Source organism: Callithrix jacchus, chromosome 8 (genome assembly GCF_049354715.1).
Source record: "Callithrix jacchus isolate 240 chromosome 8, calJac240_pri, whole genome shotgun sequence".
NCBI lineage: Eukaryota > Metazoa > Chordata > Mammalia > Primates > Cebidae > Callithrix > Callithrix jacchus.
In genome coordinates, this window is record NC_133509.1 from 68302526 (window position 1) to 68322432 (window position 19907).

The 19907-nt window shown below is 44.0% G+C and overlaps 1 protein-coding gene across 14 annotated transcripts in view; it reads left to right on the forward strand.

Annotated features, from left to right (window-relative positions):
- Nucleotides 1–12901, forward strand: part of NPAS3 (neuronal PAS domain protein 3) — an 870070-nt gene extending 857169 nt beyond the window's left edge. For 10 of the 14 annotated variants that reach the window (XM_035262010.3, XM_035262011.3, XM_002753796.7 and 7 more), the window contains 3 exons: nt 1753–1900; nt 5859–5983; nt 8456–12901. In XM_035262010.3, the coding sequence (XP_035117901.2) occupies nt 1753–1900; nt 5859–5983; nt 8456–9828 (1646 nt within the window). In that variant the 3' untranslated portion in view covers nt 9829–12901. The remainder of the gene's footprint in view (nt 1–1752; nt 1901–5858; nt 5984–8455) is intronic. The other 4 variants (XM_035262012.3, XM_054239866.2, XM_078334760.1 and 1 more) reach the window with 1 other exon arrangement.
- Nucleotides 12902–19907: the final 7006 nt, after the last annotated feature.

Here is a 19907-nt window from a genome sequence, read left to right on the forward strand (position 1 = left end):
CACCACACGGTTTTGTAGCCTGGGAAGCCATGCATGCAGAATGGCAGAACTTACAATTGCCTACAGAAGCAGAGAACAATGCAACCTGTGGAGCCCCACCACCAAGAGAAGGTGACAGTTCCGGGCCTGAAAGACACTCTGAACTTGTGAGGAGTTCCAGAATGAAACTTGTTATGATTTGAAACATTCATCAAAGTAAGACTTTTTCAACTCACAGTTAAGACATAATTGCCAGATTTTATAACCGCCCAGTTAGTGTGCTGCGAGAAAAAAATAAAGGAGAATGGAAGAAAACCTTCCAAGTTTATATGTTTATGGATATAATCGATGGACGTGTGATTTTTGAGCACTTTCAGAGCCAGTGAAATGGCTAATGATGAGAAGAGCTTCAACAGCCTTAAACACAGCTCTTTTCCAAAGTGACTTCCCTTTACACCCATCCACCCCCCTAAAAAAAAATCTAAATGTACTTCATGAAACTATTGTATATGAAGCACTTATTAGCCGTAATTAAATGGACAATATGAATTTACTACGTCTTTAGGACTCTGGCTTGTTCTGGTTTAGAGCAAGATGATTAATGCAAATACATATTACTTGAGATAACCATTTAGCAGCTAATTTAGCCAAATTTATTACAGCAGTTAGAGGTTTTTCATTTTAGCAGACGGAGACAAGGACATGCCAAAAATGGGCGACGTAGATGAGTGCACACTGCCCTCTAGTGGCCAGCCAGCTGGTGAGCTTTTGGGGGGTGCCGAGTTGCTGCGATCCGTAGCCAAGTAATAACAGCAGGTTTTCCACATTTCCGGCACCCTTTTAAACCATTCCCATCCACAGCACTTTATTTCAGGGGATGATTTACTGCACTTTCCCCTTTTACTAGCTCAGGAGTACCCAGATACAAATCAAATCAATTTCAACTTGGCGAGATTTTGGTTAAAGTATCATTTTTAACATCTGCATTTTAAAGCTTTCTTTCAGTGGATATTTAATGGCACCGTTTCACATTACTGATTGTTTTTACTTGTTCCTTCATTTGGGGCCATATTTCAGAGTCTGTGTGGAGCTGTCACTCTGTTTGGCTCCAGCCAAGTCAATTCTGTGCCTCCCTTAGGCCAGTGTTTCTCTCTGACTCCACTGGGGAATTTATTTTGTTCCAACGTTCAGCGAAGTCTCACCAGAATCTCCCCCGACTGACCAATATAAATTTAGTTCATCCAAGGACTGTAAATTCTGTTAGACCAGATCAAAAGGGACAGACATATAAGAATGCGGGTTGAGATTCCTCACACTGAGGAGAAATGATCAAAGACGTGGGGTAAAGCATCTTTGGACTCATTCAAACATCCAGAATCTCAAAGAGGTCTACCTCAAAGCTATGAATACATCACATACAAATTTGCCTTTCTTACCATCTGATGTCAAACCCATCAACAATATCCACACTGCATTAGGTATTCCGTGAGCCAAAAAGATTTGTAGTCTTTTCATTCTTTTCACACCATGGCTGCCCAAAACAGAATGAAGTCCTGCTACAAATGCAGTAACCCTGGCTCCAGAGCTGCCATCTCACTGAAGTGTTGATTTCATTTGTCCTTCTAATGGCATTCTACATTAAGCATACAGAGGGCCAGCCCTGGCTTGGTGCAGGTCCTCCCATTTTTAGGCTTGAGGTTTTGTAGAGATTTAAAAAAAGTTGTTTGATTCCAGTCTTAATACAGTGCCTGTTTTGTTTTGTTTTCTCCCCAGTGCTGAATAAGGGTCAGTGTGTGACAAAGTACTATCGTTGGATGCAGAAGAATGGAGGATATATTTGGATACAGTCCAGTGCCACCATAGCTATTAACGCCAAGAATGCAAATGAGAAGAATATCATCTGGGTGAATTACCTTCTTAGGTATATTTTTACTTCTTTTCTATTTCTGTCCCAGTTGTAAAATATGCAGCCCTATGGTTAATGGCTGACATGTCGTGAGTATTATCTTTTGACAGTACCTCGGGTGGAATTTCATGGCAATTCTGCTGTTGTTTCCACAAGATTCAAATAAATGTGAGAAGATCGAACTATGTTAGAAGGGACTTGCAAGATTTTCAGTAATTCTTGGTCTGTCAGCATTTAGTTCATCCAAGGACTGTAAATTCTGTTAGACCAGATCAAAAGGGACAGAAATATAAGGATGCGGGTTGAGATTCCTCACACTGAGGAGAAATGATCAAAGACGTGGGGTAAAGCATCTTTGGACTCATTCAAACATCCAGAATCTCAAAGAGGTCTACCTCAAAGCTATGAATACATCACATACAAATTTGCCTTTCTTACCATCTGATGTCAAACCCATCAACAATATCCACACTGAAGAAGTTGCTTTGGTTTTCCCACAAATGCTTAGGCCAGAAGGACATAGACTTTGGACTACAGCTGAAGCATTCAAAGAGTATCTCCTCATTTCCTCCCCCACCCTCCAACCCCCCATCACACACACATTCACACACTCCAGTCCTTGTGAAAATTAAGTAAAAGGAGGGCCAGGCGTGGTGGCTCACACCTGTAATCCCAGCACTTTGGGAGGCCAAGGCGGGTGGATCACGAGGTCAAGAGATTGAGACCATCCTGGTCAACATGGTGAAACCCCGTCTCTACTAAAAATACAAAAAAATAGCTGGGCATGGTGGCACGTGCCTGTAATCCCAGCTACTCAGGAGGCTGAGGCAGGAGAATTGCCTGAACCCAGGAGGCAGAGGTTGCAGTGAGCCGAGATCACGCCATTGCACTCCAGCCTGGGTAACAAGAGTGAAACTCCGTCTCAAAAAAAAAAAAAAAAAGAAAAGAAAAGAAAATTAAGTAGAAGGAATGGGAGGAAAGTGGCAGGGAATATTCTATTCCTCTTATATTTCATCCCTTTAATGCCCTTAGCATATTACATAGGGTTTGACTCCCTGGGCAGTAAAGTTTTCGTCAACAAAGTGAGTTGCTTTGCCAGAATCAAGACGATAGTGGTATAAAACTGAATCTTTTTCTGGCCCACTGTGTTGTGATCTTGGGCAAGTTTTACTGCTCTTAAAATGTGCCCTTAATGTTATAGCTACAAGTGAGCCCAAGCTTTCTAAATTCTGGTGTGAGACACCACTTCTCTCGCCTTCCCAATCTACATTCTGCCTTTGGATTCAAACCAGCAGAAAAGCAACCAAGACCCACAGACTTGGCCATCTGAGTTTGGGGGCAGGCTTTCTAGGAGGTCCTCCACCCATCCTGGCATGAAGCTATCACAGCACTTGGCCTGGCTCTCTCCCACCCTCATCATTCTGGTCTCTGGCTTCTCCTGGGCTAAAGCCACCAAGCAGAGCCACACGTGGTCTGAGTAGGAAAATTTCCAATAGGTCTTATGAATGGAAGTTGGTACCCTTTGGCGGATAATTTAGACAGGGAGTACCTGAATCCCATTTTTCTTTGAGACAGCAAAATGGAGCTGAGAAGCTAACAGCCATGGCTCATCAGCACACTGGTCCTTCTGAGTGTGTTCAGATACTTTGGTGGTGACTTGAAGGCATGAATGTGCTTGCTACCAACAGCATATCAATCAGACACTAACGATTATTGCTCTAGAGAGGGCCTTAATGTGCACCACTTAAAAGAGTCTTCATTTATCTACTTGCTATTTCCTTTTTTGACCTCTTCTGCTCTACATTAATTCTCTCTAAAGGTAAAAGTGTGTGTATTGAATGCGGCTTTCTCCAAGGCCTAACTTCCATGCAAAGTCCCCATGTGTGTGATGTGTTCGGAATGAGTTCTGATATCAAGGAACCCTTGTACAGAGTTTTATGGAATAATTACTACATGCAATGCAGGTGGCTATAAAAACTCATCTGCCAGACAGAAAACAGTGTCTTGTGGCACTGATATTCTTTTGCTAGGCAAAATGATACTGTGACAAGGAGACCCATCGCCATTAAGAATTAAACGCTAGTAACAGGCACCCTGGGGCTAGCAGTGTCTGTCTCCCATGTTGATGAATCATAGGTACAGAAGTCATCTCTGTGGTTTTACTCCCATTCCATGAGATTTCTTCCTATCTGGATCCTTCCCACTGCCTCATATGCCTCATGACTTCCTCCTCTGCCCACAAATGCAAAGAGTAAGAAGACTTAAGTAGTCAATCTCTGAATACCATTGGTCTAGCCCAGGATCAGATGGTATAAACTCATGAGCTTTGGTGATTCTATTCCATCAAATCCATATGGATAGGAAGGAAGCTGAGGTATCAGAGACCAGTCTTCAACCTCAAAAGCTTCAGTCTCAGGCACAGAAGACCTGTTTCAGCTGACCTAAACACCCTCCCTGAAGTCAGTGATAAGGGACTGTAAGTTGTAGGACAAGTGATCTTTGAGCCCCCAAAGACTAATGTAGATGGGCTTTAGCAGGGGAAACGCCACCAAGATAGCCATTCACTGGTATCACTTCCATAGGCTAGAGATCTAGGAAGAAAATGATGTGGCCCTGGCAAAACAGCAACTGCACAAGTTTGGTTTTCTCTCCCACATTCTTGTCTTTCATTCTTCCCTGAGTAATACTTTCATGCCACTTCCTCCTTCCCAGACCCTTGCACCTGGGCCCCAATCCAGGTTTGTCCTGCCCTGTTCTGAAATCACTGCTCCTCCAGTCTTCTTCCCATTCCGTCATAACACCTAACTATAGACTGTTAGTCGGAGTTGGCATGGCATGCAATCCCATGCTAAGTCCACCTTCCCACCATTAGTCTCATCTGATTATCTAGGGAAAGCTTTGCTGCTGAAGCCAATTCACACTAAGGAGTAAATGCCTGATAGTCCATTTTAGTGAATTACCCCTCGCAGAAACATTTGCACTTTTAGAGTAGTTACTGAAATAGTGACTCTTTACTATAGGAGTTTTGCTAGAGATCAGCAAATGAGTCAGTGATCATCCATTTTAAGTCTCTCCTGGTTAGCTGTTCTGGAAAAATAGAAGAGGCATTTCCCATTTTGAAGCAGGAGGATTTCCTTGTGCCTTCAGATTATAGGAGCCTACTCTCCTCATATATCCGGTGGCCTTAGAGTGGCATTTCCAGAAGACAGGTCAAACTGGCTTAACATGCTCTCTCTTCCAGAAAAGCCTTGTTTCCGAATTAAAAATAGAACAAAAATTAAGCACATTTGTGCAAGTGAGGTTAGATCTTTTTGGCAAGGCCTCTTTCACACTGGGACTTTCCCCACTGCAATCAGATTTCCAGCTAACAAGCCACAGGTGTACACCACATGAGCAGATGAAAATGTGATTGTAATGGGTGTGTTTGTTCGATAGCCATAATCCATGCAGCCCTTGGTGCACCTGTGCATCTGTCAGATCAAGGGCTCTGCCGCCCCACCAATAGTGTGGGAGCCATCTGAGCAGCTGAGAAGCTACATCAAGGGGCCAAGACAAGAGTACTCAGGCCATGGACTCATTAAGAGCCCAGGAGAAGACAGGCCACACCGGGAGGCATGGGAATGAATTGTTGAGGGTACCTCTCATCCTCCCTTCCCCCAGGTATTACCCTGGGAGGACTGTCAAGCAGCACAGTTCCGTGACCCCCAGTGGCACCTGATTACTTAAAAGTTTCTACATGGCTTTCATGTAGCATTTGGATATTTGATCATTGCAGCAGGGTGCACATGTATCCTGGCACATGCAAGCCAAGCTTCCGTAAAATGCCATGAAGAGCCGAGAAATGATTTCATGTTTAGTCTTTGAAACTTTCTAAACTCCAGACGTCTGGGACAAAGAAGTTGGGGAGAAGATGGTCCAAACAAACCATGCAGAATGGGTGTCTGCACTCCTGACCAATGCCTCCCTCCCACAGCAATCCTGAGTACAAGGACACACCCATGGACATCGCACAGCTCCCCCATCTGCCGGAGAAAACTTCCGAATCCTCGGAGACATCCGACTCTGAGTCAGACTCTAAAGACACCTCAGGTATTACAGGTATTATTCCTTCTTCTCCATGTTCTGCAGTGATGGCTTCTCCACCACACATGGGGGTGGGCCACGGCCAGGGGGCCGTCATCAGAGGCAAAGCCACTGGCCATATTTCAGAGATACATATATCACATCAAGTTATTACTGAGTCTCCTCCTCTCTCTCCACACACACACGTATGTAATTGTACATCGCTACATACCCGTATGTACTATACATGTATATACATATAGGTATGTGGTGCTGTATAAATACATGTGTGTATATATATATATATACACACATATATATATAGTTGTGTGTATAAATACATGTGTGTATATATATATATATACACACACATATATATATATAGTTGTGTGTATATATCTACACACAGAAGAAAGGGAGAGTGCTTTTGAGATCTGACAGATCTCTTTTTAAAAATATACAGAAAGTCTGGGCCCAGTGGCTCACACCTGTAATCCCAGTACTTTGGGAGGCAGAGGTGGGTGGATCACAAGGTCAGGAGATTAACACCATCCTGGCCAACATGGTGAAACACTGTCTCTACTAAAAATACAAAAATTAGCTGGGCATGGTGGTGGGTGCCTGTAGTCCCAGCTACTCGGGAGGCTGAGGCAGGAGAATCACTTGAACCCAGGAGGTGGAGGTTGCAGCGAGCTGAGATAGCGCCATTATATTCCAGCCTGGCGACAGAACTAGACTCTGCCTCAATTAAAAAAAAAAAAGATTTGTTGCTGTTAGCAATCACTTAATGTCAGTCCACTGGCCACACAGAGGGAGCCCTGCTCTAACCTCCTAGCTAGCTCTTGGCCTCTACTGGGCCAGCTCCAAGACAGCCTGTGACTTTGAGCCCCAAATATTCACATTCCCACCAGGCTGGGACTGAGCCTCTAAAGTAGGATACTTAATGGCCTCCATCAGTGCCTCCTTCAGGGTGCTGGACTGTTACTTACTTCCTGAATCTGTGCAGAGCAAATCCATGCATTTTCATTTCTTTTGGGGAAGCAGACTTCCTGAGTAGTTCTTTGGGACACAGGAAAGTTAATATAAAAATTTGCTTTTTCTCCCATCCCCAGCCCTCTTCCAGAGACACACATAAGGCCAGGGAGCACCAAATTTGTAGGATTTTACAGCTGCAAGAAAACCCTAAACCTCTTCTAACCCTACCTCTTCTGCTACAGAAGGGGAGGCAAAGACCACAGCTTCTAGTCCAGGCTGCCAGCCAGGCTTCATCCATAAATCTTCAGAGGCTGTGTTACTGGGAAAATCTATTCTCCCTAAAATGTGGCCGCTAGGTTTTCCTGACCACAACCCCCTACCATGAGAGCACCTGCGCTCCAGCATCATAAGCATGTATCCCTTCCTTCCTCCAGACCCAGCTTCAGGGAGGCAGAAGGAGAGCAGAGTACTCAAGGCAGATCTTCATTGTTTTCCTATCCCTAAATTGCATTAATTCAAACGTTCTTGACAAAGACATAAAAAGTTACAAAATTGGTAGTCTCTGCTCCCTTTTAATATAGTATGTAGTTGTGAACAAAACAAAGAAAAATTCCTAGCCCCAGTGAGCTTATATATTAGTAGGAGAAGAGACAAGTAAATAAAAATAAGACATCCAGTGAGGTGGTGCAGTGGCTCACGCCTGTAATCCCAGCATTTTGGGAGGCCAAGGTGGGCGGGTTGCTTGAACACAGGAGTTTGAGACCAGCCTGGGCAACATGGCAAAGCCCATGTCTCTACAAAAAATACAAAAATTAGCCGGGTGTGTGGTGGTGGGTACCTGTGGTCTTAGCCACTTGGGAGGCTGAGGCAGGAGGATCACTTGAGCCAGCGAGGGCAAGGCTGCAGTGACCAGTGACCACCCCGCTGCACTCCAGCCTGGGGGACAGAGGGAAACCCTGCCAATAATAATAATTCATAATAAAAAGAGATATAATAGAAAGAGGGAGAGTGGCCCTCAGTAATGAACAAATATAATAGAAAGAGGGAGAGTGGCTCTCAGTAATGAACAAATATTCACCAAGGGAAAGCGCAGACTCTCTAGGTCACCTTGCATGCTACCCTTTTTCTGTAACAGGCCTTATTCCAGGTTAGTTAACCTGACTCCCTCAGTATGTTTGCGGGACTTCTCAAACTTGAATGTGCCTGAGAATCACCTAGGGGTCATATTCCAATGCAGAACCTGATTCAATCTACCTGGGTGGGAGCAGAGTGTCTGCATCTGCAACAGGTGGGCAGATGACGCCAGTGCAGTGGGTCCACGGCCCACTCTTTGAGTAGCCGTCCCGCTGATCCAGGCCCTCAGCCGAGAGAAACTTGGCTTTCAGTCCTCTGACGGTGATGGTGAAGCTGGTGATGAGCACCAACGCCTGCCCTGCTCCCGCCCCAGCCCCCGCGGGTGACAGGCCGCCTAGTCCCGCTAACCGGTGTCTTCTCTCTTCTCTCCCCGCCCCACCGGCCGCGGGCCCCACGCAGAGGACAACGAGAACTCCAAGTCCGACGAGAAGGGGAACCAGTCCGAGAACAGCGAAGACCCGGAGCCCGACCGGAAGAAATCCGGCAACGCGTGCGACAACGACATGAACTGCAACGACGACGGCCACAGCTCCAGCAACCCGGACAGCCGCGACAGCGACGACAGCTTCGAGCACTCGGACTTCGAGAACCCCAAGGCGGGCGAGGACGGCTTCGGCGCGCTGGGCCCGATGCAGATCAAGGTGGAGCGCTACGTGGAGAGCGAGTCGGACCTGCGGCTGCAGAACTGCGAGTCGCTCACGTCCGACAGCGCCAAGGACTCGGATAGCGCGGGCGAGGCGGGCGCGCAGGCCTCCAGCAAGCACCAGAAGCGCAAGAAGAGGCGGAAACGGCAGAAGGGCGGCCGCGCCAGCCGCCGGCGCCTGTCCAGCGCGTCGAGCCCGGGCGGCCTGGACGCGGGCCTGGTGGAGCCGCCGCGGCTGCTGTCCTCCCCCAACAGTACCTCGGTGCTCAAGATCAAGACGGAGATCTCGGAACCCATCAACTTCGACAACGACAGCAGCATCTGGAACTACCCGCCCAACCGGGAGATCTCCAGGAACGAGTCCCCCTACAGCATGACCAAGCCCCCCAGCTCCGAGCACTTCCCGTCCCCGCAGGGCGGCGGCGGCGGCGGAGGCGGCAGCGGCGGGGGCCTGCACGTGGCCATCCCCGACTCGGTCCTCACCCCGCCAGGAGCAGACGGCGCGGCCACCCGCAAGACTCAGTTCGGAGCCTCTGCCACCGCGGCCCTGGCCCCCGTGGCCTCCGACCCGCTGTCGCCCCCGCTCTCGGCGTCCCCCCGGGACAAGCACCCCGGGAACGGTGGCGGGGGCGGGGGCGGCAGCGGAGGGAGCGGCGGCCCCAGCGGGTCCAACTCCTTGCTGTACACTGGGGACCTGGAGGCGCTGCAGAGGTTGCAGGCGGGCAACGTCGTGCTCCCGCTGGTGCACAGGGTGACCGGGACCCTGGCCGCCACCAGCACGGCCGCGCAGAGGGTCTACACCACGGGCACCATCCGCTACGCGCCCGCCGAGGTGACCCTGGCCATGCAGAGCAACCTGCTGCCCAACGCGCACGCTGTTAACTTCGTGGACGTTAACAGCCCCGGCTTCGGCCTCGACCCCAAGACGCCGATGGAGATGCTCTACCACCACGTGCACCGGCTCAACATGTCGGGACCGTTTGGCGGTGCCGTGAGCGCGGCCAGCCTGACGCAGATGCCCGCCGGCAACGTGTTCACCACGGCCGAGGGACTCTTCTCCACGCTGCCCTTCCCCGTCTACAGCAACGGCATCCACGCGGCACAGACTCTGGAGCGCAAGGAGGACTGAGGCGCCGCCCGGCCTGGGCCCGGCCTGGGCCCGGCCAGGCCCAGCTCGGAGGAGGCATCGTCGGCGTTTTTGTTTAGACCTTTAATTCTAGCACTTTGAATTCGAGCAGGTCAGCGTCTTCTCTCGCCACGACGGTCCCCATTCCATCCCCTCTTTCTTTCACTTGACTTATTCTTTCGTGTAAAGATATGTTTATTTTTTGCCTTCAGAGGGTCAGAAGACCAGTTGCCTGCCGTTTTGTCTTCTAAGATGTGTGTTGGGTTGTTTTGCTTTCCTTTGCATCTTTATTAAGATGTCTTTCATGTGTATATGCCTCTGCCATAGAATACTCAGTCTTGTGGTCAAGAGATTTCTCAAGTGACAACCATTGGGGTTTCTTCATAAAGATCTTGATATGATCAAGATGGAAAGAGACAAGCATAAACAATATGCCCTGTTTGACTAAGTCAAATGAAATGGGGTGGTTTTTTTGTTTCTGTTCCTAATTCCTTTAAAAAATAGGGGGAATAGTATTTTAGAATTTTATGCAGAATTTAATTCTCTTTTTACGGTTAAGATTTTAAGATTTTCTTACTTGCACATAAAAATAATTTGGGTTCTTAAACTTAATTTCTGGCCTGTGACTAGAATGTTTAAAAAAAAAGTTGGACTAAATGTTAATTACTGAAACATTAACTTAATTTCTAAAACCATGGTGCTATCATTTATTAATCTGTAATGTCTTCATACAAAATGCAGCTCCTGGGCTGGGTTTTGGGGGAAAAACAAAATGTGTTCTGTCCCGGTCTGGAGTCCGTTGCTGCAGTCTCCTTGCTTAGTTAAGACAAAGCCCTCATTAACGTTTGCTGCAGGACTTAAAATGTTTTACCTCCCAACTAACAAACATAGCCTCACATTAAATTTAATGGGTCAGTAAAGCCCTTTTTAAAGGGGCTGTTGGAAAACTCAATCAAACTGATTTGAGGAGCATTTAGGTACATACTGCTTTTGTTTAGCTTTTTGTTTTCCTTACTCAGTCTAACTGAGGCTAATTTTGCAACTTCAATAACACTTCGGAGTAAAAGAAGGAAAATATTTAACATGGTTTTGAGTTTTGTTTTGTTTTTTTGTTCCGTTTTGTTTTTCATTTCTTGCTTAAAAAATGGAAGGTTGTATTGTGGGGGACTGATTTGATTTGATGGAATTTCTTTCCCTTTGGTTCTTATTTCTGAGTTGAAACCAGTAAGTTTTAAAACTAAAGAATGGGTTAATAAGCTTCAGACAGATAACTGCAACTGAAAACTGCACATTAAGTAAAAAAAAAGAAAAAAAGAAAAAGAAAAAAAATCCTATTTTGTCTTTGTTGCCAGAAATCAGTGTGGTGTCAAACACTCCAAATGACTGTCAAGTATAAATTCTTCTTCCACTTCATTTTTGGCAGCTGTTTGTTAAGGCATCTAATATCAGATGTGAAAACTGTAATGTGTACAATGTGTACGTGTCCTTGGCTGTCAGTCCCATTGCAGTTTCAATGTGTGTTTCTATATGCAGTATATACTAAGCTAATGTAGTTGTTTTGTCCTTTGTCTTCTCTGTGCTCTATCTCTAGTCCGGAGTGGTACAGTCCCATTCCTGCAGTCCTAGTGAATCAGTGATTCTTGGGGGTTAGTGGGTTTTGTGTGGTGGCCTTCCTCTGTAATGTCACCCTATGCTGCTTCTACTGTCTGTGAATCTTCCGTTTTTACCTTTTAAAATTTCTGCTGTTGCTTTGCTGGTGTATATTCTCCGTACCTCTCCTCTCTTACCTTCCCTTTCCCATCTCCCCCTCTCCCTCCTCTTCATCCCTTCCCCATCCCCAAATCTCTTTCATTCTCAGAGATAAAAAGACTCTTAACTAGCTCAAGGTTAATGGAGCCATTTTTCCCACAACGGAATTCTGGGTATGACTCTCTCTTCTGGAGTGCAACACAAAGCACTGAAGAATAATGCTCAGATATAAATAAATTGATGCCATATAGCCTCAGTTGTTAACATTCCCAGAGTCCCTTGTGCTCTACCTATAAGCAGTGGGTGCTTTTCTTTGGTTATCTTTCAGGTTGGCTGATGGAGCAATATATAAAGCAATTACCAGTGAGACAGAAAATTCTTTCAAAGGTCAACCAACATTTTTAAGAAACAAAATGGGAGGGGATAATGGAATCTAGAATTGTCACATATATTTGTTTACTAGTGCAATGCTAATATAGTAACTCAGCTGTCCTTTGAATATCACTGTGTTGAGTAGATTCCTCTAGGACCTTTGATTACATGAGTTGGGCCCAAACCACGGTGGGATAAGAACAAAAAGAAGTTAAATGCCACAAATTTTAATAGCGAGCTTACTTGAAGGATCGAAGTAGGTTTAGAAGGTGAAGAAGGCCTATGGAGAAATTTACAGATTAATTTTGGAAGCTCTACTCTAGCTATCGAACAATCAAAGGAATGCACCTATCAGCTACAAAGAACAGCTAGACAGCTGTTTTTTTTTCTTTTATAAATGTTTCTGTGTTGTGTCAAAATGATTTCTGGTGATTTAAACTAACAGATAATCACAGCTGCTGTCTAAATCCATAGTGTTTAAAATTACAAAATGAAAAAAAAAAAAACACTTCATTACCTGTGAAGACTGTGTCTGTGTTTTTAACTATTTCTTGTACAAATATATGAAAACTTTTATGAGGAGACTGGTGCCAAGTAGCTGAATAATGGGGAAAGGGATATTCTGTTCGTAAAAATCTTAGCAGTGTTACCAACTCTACGATATATATATAAAAAAATTATTAAAACGTTACAAAGCGACAGCTATGGTACATTTGTTTTGTGTGAAGCTAACCGGACCTAACTTCCTGAGTGCCTGGCTTATTTTGAAACATTTTTTTTTCATTGACCATTGATAATGCTGCAAATCAGAAATGTACATACTTCATTTACAACAGGGTTCTTTTTATACTTTTGTAGATTCTCATACATGTCACATACATGGTTGTCTTTATGTAACTTAATTTTTTCATCCGCAGGTGCCATTTTCATAATAAACTTCTCTTGGATTTGTTACTATCTGGCATCATTTCTTTTACATGTAATCATCCTGACTAATGAATGCTGGTAGTATTTGTTTAAGCAGGTACCTTGGTCATTATTCTTTATTTTAAAAAAAAGTGAAAAAAATGCATTCGTATTTTTGCTAGTTTCGGAAAAAATATATAGCTTGTGTACTGATGAGGCTGACAAGGCACGGAATAAGATGCTAATCCAAATACTACACCAAACTTGCAACCATCCTAAATTTTCAGCTACCCCAATTCATTGTCATACTGAGCATTATTATGCACATTATCAAAGCCAAACAACGAGCCTGCAACATTAACCACTATGGGAAGTGTGCATTTTTTCTTGATTAATGCACAGTGAGGGATGGCAGTTTTCATACATTAATCATTTAAAATGCACTCGATATTTTCATTTATTACAATCTGTAATGTATAACCAACTGTTCCATTGCTTATATCTTGTTTTTATACTAAATACATATTTTCTTTCTCCAGACAAGCTGATTAAGTCATGTTCATGCTGTATTATGGTTAGGGTAGCATGTGGCCTGTTAGGTTTGAAGGCAGGTCAGTTGCTTGCTTACTCTTAAAAAAAAAAAGTCAGCCATTATCCCAAAGTTAAGGATAAGGTAGGTCAACTGTTAAGTCTGTGATCCTCAAAAACTGAACTATGAATGGGCTGAACTGGGGGAGCAGGGAGGGGAGGCAACCACTTTTTTCTAGAAGCTACCAACAACAATAAATATCATTTCCCTAGTTAAGGTCTTCAGTGACATTAGCCAATGTGGGGGTTGTTTATTTATTAATGGAAGAACACTTCAGACTGGTGATCATAGAAGTGTGGTTGGGGTGTAGAGCTCTGGGTTTCTCTACTATGCCCTAGATGGAGCTTCAAATTAAGTACTTAAAATAGGGAATAGGGAGAGGCTGACTGAGAACACAGAACTGGGTTTGCTGAACCACTTTTCTAAAATTTCTTCCCCTTTTGCTCTTGAGAGTCAGAAGGATGTAGTATAGCTAGATTGAGAAGTCAAAAACTGATGTAGCTGGAAACCATGCTGAGTGGATTATGGTGAGTGATGAAGGCAGCTTGCCAAGGCACCCTGTCTAGTAGGGATTGATGGAACTGACGGTCAGTGCTGGCTTTCAGAGCTTTGCATGAGGTAGGGTCCTACAAGGCAGAGGGGTCCTTGTCTGACTGCAGGATTGGCTGATGCTGTTCATCAACCATAACACTTTCACTTCTGGACATCCCAGCAGCTTTGTGATCTGGAGGTGGGAGCAGTGAGGGTTGAAATGGGAAGCAGAACATGGTGATGGTTGAATTGAAACCTTCACCATATTTGGAGCTTCTGCAGTAGAAGTGGTGGAAATCCTGGATTCTTACCCAAACTCAAGCCTCTCTTAGCATCAACGAGTTCCCTGTCCTTTATGTGTATCTATCAATGCTAAGATAGGTCTCAATGAAATAAAGAACACCTCTCAGCTAGAAAGAGTGAGTGAGCACTGGGCTCAAACCCATTGATAATCAGGAAGCCCTGCCACTTCCCCAGCCCCAGTGCTGGCAACCAGGCCAGAGCGCTGAGCTCCCTGGAAGTACAGGACTTCTCTGTTGCCAGGCTGGCAGCAAGTCAACTGGTCAAAGCTCTAGTCTCCAGATGACAGAACAGGGGCCAACAGACAGCTCTCTGTAGCTCCTCCCTTCTTCCTCCCAGCTGATACTTATGCTAGTTTATTTGGCAATGAGGAAGAAGACATTTTTTAAATAAAAACAGCAGGCAGGACAAGAGGGAACATATATGCACAAAGAAACTGGTTTTAAGGCTGGGCATGGTGGCTCACATCTGTAATCCCAGCACTTTGGGAGGCCAAGGTGAGTGGATCACCAGGTCAGGAGTTTGAGACCCAGCCTGGCCAACATGGTGAAACCCTGTCTCTACTAAAAATATAAAAATTAGCCAAGTGCGGTGGCATGCACCTATAATCCCAGCTACTTGCGAGGCTGAGGCAGGAGAATTGCTAGAACCCGGGAGGTGGAGGTTACAGTGAGGTGAGATCATGCCATTGCACTCCAGCTTGGGGTGAAGGGCAAGACACTGTCTTGGAAAAAAAAAAAAAGAAAGAAGCTGGTTTTAGCCCTTGTGGACTATAATTCTTACCCATGTTACCCTACTCCTAGACAAATTCTATTTAACATTGAGAATGTTTAAAGCAATTTGAAAATCAACTTGGCCTATGTATTATACTGAAGATAGGAGATAATATATCCCAAGCCCAGGAGATAGTTTTTTCAAGCCAAGATTATTATCCAGGTTCAAAAAGTAGAAAGGGTCAAAAATTTGGGAGAGAAGGAAGAATATCTTTTCCAACATTTCATATCATATAGTGAAAAAAAGAAAAAGGCAAACCTAATTTTTGAGCATAATTCCCAAAGATGGATGTCAACTAGCAGGCTTAAAAAACTCTCTGGGACACTAAGGTAAGTGAACACCCTCAGCTGCCTTCTGCTTTCCTGTGACTCCTAGGAAACCATTATGAAGACAGAGGGCTGATTTGGTCAACTCCCCACAGGCATAAATCATTGCTTATTCATCTTCATATCCTTTCATAGTGCATAGCTCAATGATTTACAATAGTGTTGGCTTGGTAAAGATTTGCTGAATCCTGATAGATGAAGATGTAAACAAATGAAACATGACTTGTCAAGAGGCAGAGATTCCACTGGAAACATCCATGTCGTTTGACAGGATAGCTTGAGTTTCTATCAAGAAAAGAATGTCAAGTTCATTCATTCTTCCTTTTTGAGTAGTCCATATGGCTGACAGAGTTGGTCATCCATAAATGTTGGAGATGGGTGGGTGTGTCCATAGTACTACCTGCTCTGTACACAGCAACAGTTTAGGTAATGCAAATGGAAAGATGAGGAGGAGGAAAAAACCTCAACAGTTGGTAACTGACTCAGTAAACTATGACATCATATCCTACAGATAGCTAAGCAAATGGATTCATAAGAAAGTACCACTTTATAGTGTATCTTTACATATGAGCATTGAGCTATATAATCACAATAGTAATCCAGAGAATCTTAGCAACTAAGAGGGGACTCTCTGACGTAGACATCACATGTCCTTAATAATTCTAGTGCTGAGGGTCTTTCTAGCACACTGCTGAATAGTTCTGTTTTAGAAGATGTTGAGCTGAAATCTTACCTTTGGAATTAAAGGGACTAAATCTAAACCCTTTTCCATTTGAGTGGACTTCAAAGATATGAAGATGGATGTCAGAGTTTCAGTAAATCTCTAGGTTAAATGCCACATGCTTTTTCAATTTCCTCCAGTGACATGGTGGCAGGATCCTTCACCATCCTAGTCACCATTATTTGAGTGTATCAGAATTTGCCAAGACCCCTGTATTGGTTTCCTGGGTCTGCTTTATTAGCATAAACTGGGTGACTGAAAAACAACAGAAATGTATTCTCTCATAGTTCTGGAGGCCAGAAGTATGAAATAAAGGTGCCAGAAGTATGAAATAAAGGTGCCAGTAAGGTTGGTTTTTCTGGAAAGCTCTGAGGGAGAGTCTGTTCCATGCTTCTCTCCTAGCTCCTGGCAATCTTTGACATTCTTTAGCTTACAGATGTATTCCTCTGATCTCTGCCTCTGTCACCTATGGCCATCTTCTCCCTGTGTGTGTGTTTTCACAGGGAGTTCTCCCCTACTGTTATCACTCTCTCCTCTTATAAGCATATTAATCAGATTAGATAAAGGGGCCACCCTACTCCAGCATGAACTAATCTTAACTACCTACATCTACAACAACTCTACCACAAGAAGGAAATGACAGTAGGCTGGGCAAAGTGGCTCACGCCTATAATCCTAGCACTTTGGGAGGCCAAGGTGAGCAGATAATTTGAGTTCAGGAGTTCAACACCATCCTGGCCAACATGGTGAAACCCTGTCTCTACTAAAAATAATTAAAAAATTAACCAGTCATTGTGGCGCGCACCTGTAATCCCAGCTACTGGGGAGGCTGAGACAGGAGAATCCCTTAAACCTGGGAGGTGGAGGTTGCAGTGAGCCAAGATTGCACCACTGTACTCCAGCCTGGGTGACAAAGCGAGACTCCACCTAAAAAAAAAAAAAAAAAAAAAAAAGGAAATGAAAGAAAGGTCAAATGCTGAGGTACTCCCATGTTAAGAAACTTGGAGTTAGGACTTCAACTTTTGGAGGGACACAATTCAGCTCATAACAGCTCCTATTCAAATGTGGCACCTTGGGCCCATCACAGGCCTCCAGACATGATCTGGTGCTTGCATGACATAGAAGCTCCATCCATCTCTTCCTCACGACTCTGCGCTCCTAGGTAAAACCGCCTGTGATTGCAGTCACATCTTAGCAGCCAAGTCAAATCACTATCTCAAACCTCCAGCCAACCAGCCTAGGTCTTTTCACCAACTTTTGTGAAGGTAGGTCTCCCATCTTCCTCTGTGTACGTAGCCCTCACATAATGCTGGCAGGTGCTTGGATGAAAAGCAACTTAAGGAAAGCAATTCATAGGCATGGAAGGGGAGCAAGAACTTGAGTCCCTGAAAACACATTTCTCATTTTCATAGCATTTTACATACCCTCTGAGACTACTTCACACAACCCTGCTGTGTAGGAGAGACCTGGCTCCAACATTTGCATAACCCTGGAGTACAGGCACATAATAAATATAATAAATCCATAATAAACATTACTGGTGGACCATCCCCTTATAAGTAAACTGAGGCAGAGAAAAACCAACCATAAGAAGGAAATGGAAAGAATCAGAGATCGCAACTACCATTTTATGAGAGCAGAACTGGTGTGAGAGATGCCAAGATACCTGAAACACACGTGTAAAACCCACTCAGAAATCAACTAAGAATTTTAAGATAAAATTCTTCGATTTTCTGAAATAACTGAGCCTCCCTTAATCTCCTGTATGGACCAAAATCAAAGAGCCTGGCCACAATATATTCACTGAGTATATGTTCCATCTAGGATTAAAACCCGCAGTCCCTAAATTCCCAGGTATTGTCCTGTGCTTTTCTGGGGACAGAGAGCGGGTGTTTTTATTCTTCAGTCCACTTCTCCTTATATGGAAATCATGGGCTATACTGCAAGAAATGACCCCGATAATGTGCCTATGTTAAAAAGAACTTTGCTGGGAAACTAAAATCAACTTCAGCCTTTAAAAATAATTTATGCAAACTATTAAAACTACTTTAAGAAAGAAAAAGGAGCAGAGAATAAGGAGGTGGCACTTCCTTGCACTGAAGAGGTTCTCAGATTTATAGCAGAAGTGTCAGAAACAGGATGTAATATCCATATGACCCCCCCACCTCCCCCAAACAAAACCATTATACCCTTGATGAATTATTGACTTTAGAGTTTTATCTGTGCCATGAATAATCACAAACTTGGGAGTCTCAGGGCATAGTTCATAAACAAATAATTATATCACAATGATAATTTTTCAGGAATTGCAACATCAATCACGGCCATGTTATTATCAAGTACATTTTCTGGTTGCCTCTATTCATCAAACCCTCCTCCCTCTCCACCCTTCTGCATCACACAAGCAAAACTCATCACCAGATTGCCTCTTATTTACACATCACTCAAAGCAGGACAGAGCAGGCACACATGAAATGGGCCAACCCAGCATTTATGAGAGATGAGTTTTCATTAAGAAAGTTCAAATTAAACGCATTGAGAAAGATGGAGGTGGGGGGAGATAATTAATTATTTCAGACTCCCCCAAAGAAGCCATTTTGAAAAGATCTCATTTAAGAAGATAAAAACAAACAGAAGTTTTATTCCATTTCAGGCAGTACTAATAAAGAAAAAGGAGTTAGTCTCAGAAAGCCAAGGAAATCACAGCACTACAGTAATGTGCTGCTGTTTTCTTTTCACGGTGCTCACACACACACAAAGCTCGGGTGCTATCTGTAGTCTCCACCTGCAGGTGGAGGTTGGTACAGAACCTGGAAAAGGCATAGATACTTCATACAAGTGTCTGCACAAATTGCTCATACAGCTGGCCACGATGCTTAGGTTCATCTAAACCACTTTGCTGTGACTGAAACAGAAGGCTAACATTTCCAAACAAGTAACAGTACAAAAGCACTCTTTGTCAAGCTACTTTACTGAGTGGTTTAATGTCACTTAAGGCCATAGGGCTATTCCTTGGATAACATGTTCATCCTACAATTCAAAAGAAAAATAAATGACTGGCAAAGCAACATAGAGAAAGTACCCTCTTTAGCTAAAAGATTGTACCATTGGTTGGTACTAAAACAGAGATACAGACCAGTGGAACAGAACAGAGGCCTTGGAAGCAGTGCCACACAGCTACAACCATCTGATCTTTGACAAAGCTGACAAAAGCAAGCAATGGGGAAAGGATTCCCTGTTTAATAAATGGTGTTGGGAAAACTGGCTAGCCATGTGCAGAAAGCTGAAACTGGACCCCTTCCTGACACCTTACACTAAAATTAACTCCAGATGGATTAAAGATTTAAACATAAGACATAACACCATAAAAACCCTAGAAGAAAATCTAGGCAACATCATTCAGGACATAGGCATAGGCAAGGACTTCATGACTAAAACACCAAAAGCATTGGCAACAAAAGCCAAAATGGACAAATGGGATCTAATTAAACTTAAGAGCTTCTGCACAGCAAAAGAAACAATCGTTAGAGTGAACTGGCAACCAACAGAATGGGAAAAAATGTTTGCAATCTACCCATCAGACAAAGGGCTGATATCCAGAATATGCAAAGAACTAAAGCAGATTTACAAGAAAAAGAAAAAAAACCATTCAAAAGTGGGCGAAGAATATGAACAGATACTTTTTAAAAGAAGACATATATGAAGCCAACAAACATGAAAAAATGCTCATCATCACTGGTCATTAGAGAAATGCAAATCAAAACCACATTGAGATACCATCTCACGCCAGTTAGAATGGCCATCATTAAAACAT